Source organism: Phoenix dactylifera, chromosome 11 (genome assembly GCF_009389715.1).
Source record: "Phoenix dactylifera cultivar Barhee BC4 chromosome 11, palm_55x_up_171113_PBpolish2nd_filt_p, whole genome shotgun sequence".
In the NCBI taxonomy this organism is placed as follows: Eukaryota; Viridiplantae; Streptophyta; class Magnoliopsida; order Arecales; family Arecaceae; genus Phoenix; species Phoenix dactylifera.
In genome coordinates this window covers 3556469-3561916 of record NC_052402.1, presented here as the reverse complement: position 1 = coordinate 3561916, position 5448 = coordinate 3556469, and the positions used below count along the sequence as shown (strand labels likewise).

The 5448-nt window shown below is 37.4% G+C and overlaps 1 protein-coding gene across 1 annotated transcript; it reads left to right on the top strand.

Moving 5' to 3' along the window:
• The first annotated feature begins 2687 nt into the window (after window positions 1-2687).
• LOC120112505 (probable 2-oxoglutarate-dependent dioxygenase AOP1.2) lies at window positions 2688-4824 on the top strand. Its single transcript, XM_039132055.1, has 3 exons — window positions 2688-3023; window positions 4222-4263; window positions 4588-4824. Exons 1-3 carry the CDS (start codon window positions 2688-2690, stop codon window positions 4822-4824), a joined length of 615 nt encoding a protein of 204 aa, XP_038987983.1.
• Window positions 4825-5448: the final 624 nt, after the last annotated feature.

The following is a 5448-nucleotide window of genomic DNA, read 5'->3' as shown; positions in this document are numbered from 1 at the left end:
GAAAGAAGTATGTCCACACGTCAATTGACATAATTGCATTTGCATTCACGCACATTCAAGATGTGAAAACAAGTGACAACGGGAACACAAACTATATATCTCCCGGGAGGAGAGAATACCTACTCTCGATTATAAAACCAAAAGATGTGGCATCCAAATACCATTGATCATGATCTATACTAGTAAATGCCTTTAAATCAACTTCTTATATTTTGGTGATCTTTAAACAATGTATCAAGTGGATACAAAAATGAGACAATATGTGTTATAATCTAAGCATTAAAATCTATATTAACTTTCAATCTATATATGTTCTAACATGGGTAGTTAAATCAATAAGATGGACTCCTAATAAAATACTTTATTATGTATTTTAGCACATCCTAGCACAACGAAAACCATCAATATTTGTATCCACATTATGCATAGATTAGAAACCACCAACATATGTGATTTTTTGTTTTCTAGACATTTTAGTTATATAGATGATCAATAGTGTGAATCTTCAATTTGAATGCCCTATTATTGATTTTGGTATCAAGGGGATTAGATATCCTCTCCTCTTGAGAGTCCATCTCCACATATTACATGTACTCCTTATACATGTTGTATATTGAAATTTGTTAATTTTCACATATTGAAATAGTAAACAGCTTGTTATAAAATATCTACTTCAGAAAGCTCTGCTTCCAACAGCTCTACTTCCAAAAGCTCTATTGCTAATAGCTCTTCGAAACAAGGCCTAAGATTCTTGTTTTCATAAGAATTTTCGATGTGGGAGAAGAAAATGGAAGTGGATCGAAGGATGATTATTTCAAACAAAAAAAAAAAGAAGATAAAAGAAAGTGCAGATAGTTTAAATTTTCTTATGCTCTTGGGCTTTTTACATCTCTAAGGAGAATACGGAGCTTAAACTGCATATGTTAAAAAAGATAACCTTAAGAAAGAAAACAGTGAAATAGGAAAAAGGTATGGTGGAGAATATATTCATGTTTAGACTTATTATTCTTAATAGATCACTCTGAAAGCATTAATTGGTGATTAGGAAAAATCTAACTCGTACTATGCGATGTAGGTGACACTTGACATATATTCCTTGAAGGTCATTATTTCTTGAATGTATCATAATAAGCAATAGATACAGCTTTTTATCCTTGTACAGAGTACAGTAGTCGAAGTCCTGTTTGAGAGAGTTTTGGAAGGGCCAAAAAGCATTTTTTGGTCCTCCAAAAGTACTTTTGGATGAAAAAAGTTGTTTGGTAAAAAGCACTTTCTGATGTACGTGCGTAAGCTGCTTGCTTTTATTTGCTAGAAGACTGCTTAATATTTTCACTCGAAAAAAAATTAAACCGGCCAAATCTACAATCTACAGCTAAAACTCATAGGCATAAACATAGATATAGACATATAATTGCCATCTGAAGCGGCAAGTTCGTGAGACTCCTGTATGTTTCACATGCTCGATTTTATGGAATTCTCAATTTTCAGTACGGCTTTTTTTTTCTTGCCTCTTTTTTTCTTTTCATTTTTTGAGCAAGGTGTTAATTTAGGATCTTATAGAGAGAAAGATCAACCGGAGGGTTGGTGGGCCATGAGGGCATGTACATACTAACTTCTTTGATAAACCATCCACATGCTGCACTCATTATTCTGTGATTTTAAAATTTGGAACTTCGGTAACGTGGGTAGTCAGAAACGAGAACAGCTGTCCATCACGTGGGCGGGCCACGTGAAGAGAGACAAGAGGACGTATCTGAGACTCGAATTCTTTAGAATTCTCAACTTTCAGGTAGGGCTTTTTTTCATTTTTCTTCCCCATTCTTTTTCTTTTCATTTTTGGCGTAAGGTTTTTCTTATAAAACTTCTTTCTGAATATATATATATATATATAATTTATTTGTTTTCCAAAAAGGCCTCCAAATAAGCAATTTCAGTTACACAACTGATTTTTAGATGAATATTTTTATTGAAACTAACCACTTCAAATTTGGAAAAGATCTTTATATAAAATTAATATATAAAAAAATGTAATATGAAAAAAAAAATTCAGCACTTCTTTGCGTAATATAGAATGTAGATCCAATAATACCAAGATCTAGCTTGTTACTCTGCATCTTCATGAATAACATTACCAACTGTTGTTTTTGCAAAACTACATAATGACAACAAGAGGTTCCACTTTTCACCATAGTTGTTAATGAATAAAAATAACTAAATTATTTGTGCAACTCGCAATTCATTAGATAAAAAAATTCACAAATGGTGCAAAGATTAGAGTTTTAAAAAAAAAAAATATTTAGATGAATTCTCCGTACTTTACATAACAGGTCCTTTTTTTTTTTTTGGTGAAAGTAACAGGTCTTATTAAAAATTATTCCTATGTATAATGTATGATAGACTCCATAATAAATATAACTGCTGCTATTACTTAGTTTATATCATCCATTCCTTAATATCACCATCAAAGAGGAAAGATACCAGGACAAGAATCGGAAAAAGTGGGAGCAAGTAATTTTTCTCCGTGTAAAAAAGAAAAAAGGAAAAAGGATATATATGCAAGTCTTTGCGGCTGGCCTCCACGCATGGGTTCGCTGTGTGTATAACAGTGAAGAAGGGGCCGGGAGAGCAACAACAAGAGATACTCTACTTTGAAAGGTAGCATCCTTACTGCCAAGAAGCAGCGAGACATGGCTCAGCTCCAACTACCCCGAATAGACCTCTCGGGGCTGCGAGAGAAGCATACAGGGACCCCGGAATGGGAAGCTGCGAGAGCCCAGGTCCTCCAGGCGCTGCGGTCCTACGGCTGTTTCGAGGTCATCTATGATGGGTTCACCCAGCAGCTTCGCGAGGCGGTCTTCGGAGCTGCAGCGAGGGAGGTGATCAGCCTCCCTGCCGAGACCAAGTCGCGGAGCCCTGGCTACTCAAGCTTTGGCGCTTTTAAGGCGCTGGACAGCGTGGCCATGCTGGATGCCACACCAGAGGGCATCCAGAGCTTCCCCAACCTTATGTGGCCCCAAGGAAATGCAAGCTTTTGGTATCCTATCCTTTCATGTTGAATCTCTGGTGACTGAATTTTCATACCCGACCCTTAATTTAGATAGCCATTTTATATATCTTTAATCCTTGACCTATTCATAACTGTGTATAAGATATGGAGGTTCATCAAAGAACAGAGATTTCTCCTCTATAGTAAACCACCCCCGAACGTAGGCACATCACGCACTGTCTCACACCGCTGGGGGGTAGATCCTGCAATTCTCATAAATGAAGATCTCAGGGCTCCTCTATATAGTATTCTCACAGTCCTATTTCTCCATCCTGCATATAATTAAATACCATGTAATAAATAATAATGGGGGAACACCCTTGTTTTCATTTCAAAAAAAAAAAACTATAAATAAGAAATACAAATCTATAAAATACTTGCATGGACTTTCTCTCAGAAGAAAAGAGAAGAAGAGAAATAAAATCGTGTACAAGGACCAGATATAAAATGGTAACCAACCGTATGCAAGCTAAATATATATACCACAAGTTTAGTCCCCCCCTGTATCGTGGAATATGACTATATATGGTCCAAAAATTGCAGCACGCCACCACTGAAAAGTGGTTAAATTTATTTTAATTATAGTGTCATAAGTTCAAAATATTAAAATTATCTTTCTGCATGTAAAGATAAGATTGCATACATCTAGCCATCTCCAAAACTAGCTAGCAGAGGCTTATACATTGAGAATTTGATATGCCCTGTTACCCTTTTCTTTTTGTGCATAAATATATATATATATATATATATATATATAAACACAATCTTAGGCTAGTAAAGCCGACTTTATTGTTGGTTTACCAAAAAAATGCCGACTTTATTGTTTGTCTCTGTTTGGCCAGTGAAACGATGAGGTCCTACGTAGAGGTTCTAAAGGAGTTGGGTCGGATGATCCAAAAGATGGTGCTGGAGGGGTTGGGCGTAGAGAAGTACCATGACTCTCTCGTCGAATCCACATCTTACGGTCTGCCCTAACTCTTTCATAGTCATGCTGGCCGATTCCTTTGAGGTGCGCCGATTAATTTCCTTTCCCCCTTCAATAAGATATATAAGATGCCCACGATCAAGTAGCCAGCTTTAGACTATATATATATATGTATAGTTATATTTCAAAGCTGAACAAGCAAAGATAAGCAGGTCGACCCTATTTTATTTTGTTTTTTGTCTGCCAAAAGGCATGGACCAACGGAAGGTTGCAGTCCGTCCATCATCGAGTGGTGCTGATGCAGGTGCATGAACATCAGACAACTTGCATGCCATTTTCAAGAGGCAGGTGTCTTTTGACCTTTTAAATTCCCTAAGAGAATTTAGTTGGTTTTGATGTCTTTTATTGTGTGAGTTACCCATATTAAGGTGACTTTTGATCTTTCATTTTCTTTTGTCTTTTCATGTTACCCATGACTTGCCTATAAATAGTCATGAATTGTAATGAGAAGGCATCCAAGTATTTGAATGAAAGTTATCTTCCTCCTTGCACAAGAAATTTATCTTATCTTTTCTCCCACTTCCATTGGATTGCAAATTGATCCAAGCGGTATCAGGTGCTGAGTGGTGATGAGACGAGATACTCCACCATCTTTGGAGCCTCTCCCAAGGAAGGGTACGTGGTCCAAGCCCCCGAGGAGCTGGTTGATCAGCACCACCCGGCTCTCTTCAAGCCGTTCGAGTACGCGGACTACTTCCGTTATTTCCTCGCATCGAAGGCCGCTCTGAAAGCAGAAGACGTGCTCAAGGCCTACTGCGGGTTCCAAGGAGACCAAATGGAAGAGGAAGCATGATCATCATTATCTCTCTCTAAGGCTTCATTTGAAAGCTTCAAGCGAGATGTCGTGCCGTCTTATCGGAAGGAGCTCTGCTCCTGATCGTCAGTAAAATAAACCCTTTTCCGGCCCCTTGTATTGCTGCTGCTTAATTTCATTGAATGCTCTCTGCTGTCTGTCGTGCACTTCATCAAAACATACCCTTGTCTTTGGGTGCTTTGCTTGCTCCTGTCGCACTTCCAATCCTCTCTTTTTCTGACAATAAGCAAAGTTTCTCCATGGCTTTGCTCTTAGATGGGTTCGGCTCGGGTAGCCACTTATCCTAAAAAAAGAAAACCGTGATACCAGGACTCGGAACGTGCTATGCACGTGAGACGGAAGAAATATGGATGATCCATTTTTTTAAATTTTTTCTAGGAATAGTGGTGAAGATTTATATGCAAAGCTACGCGTAAGATGGAAACCATCGTGATAAGAATTTTAAATTATTCATAAATAAAAAATTTTCAACCATATCTTAGTAAACTTATATAAAGTAGCTTTACCATATACAAACAAAAACTGTGGTCTTCGTAAATGAATATTGAAGACACATGTACGCTCCAATAATATCACCCTTAACATGTATTGCATTCGGACGGG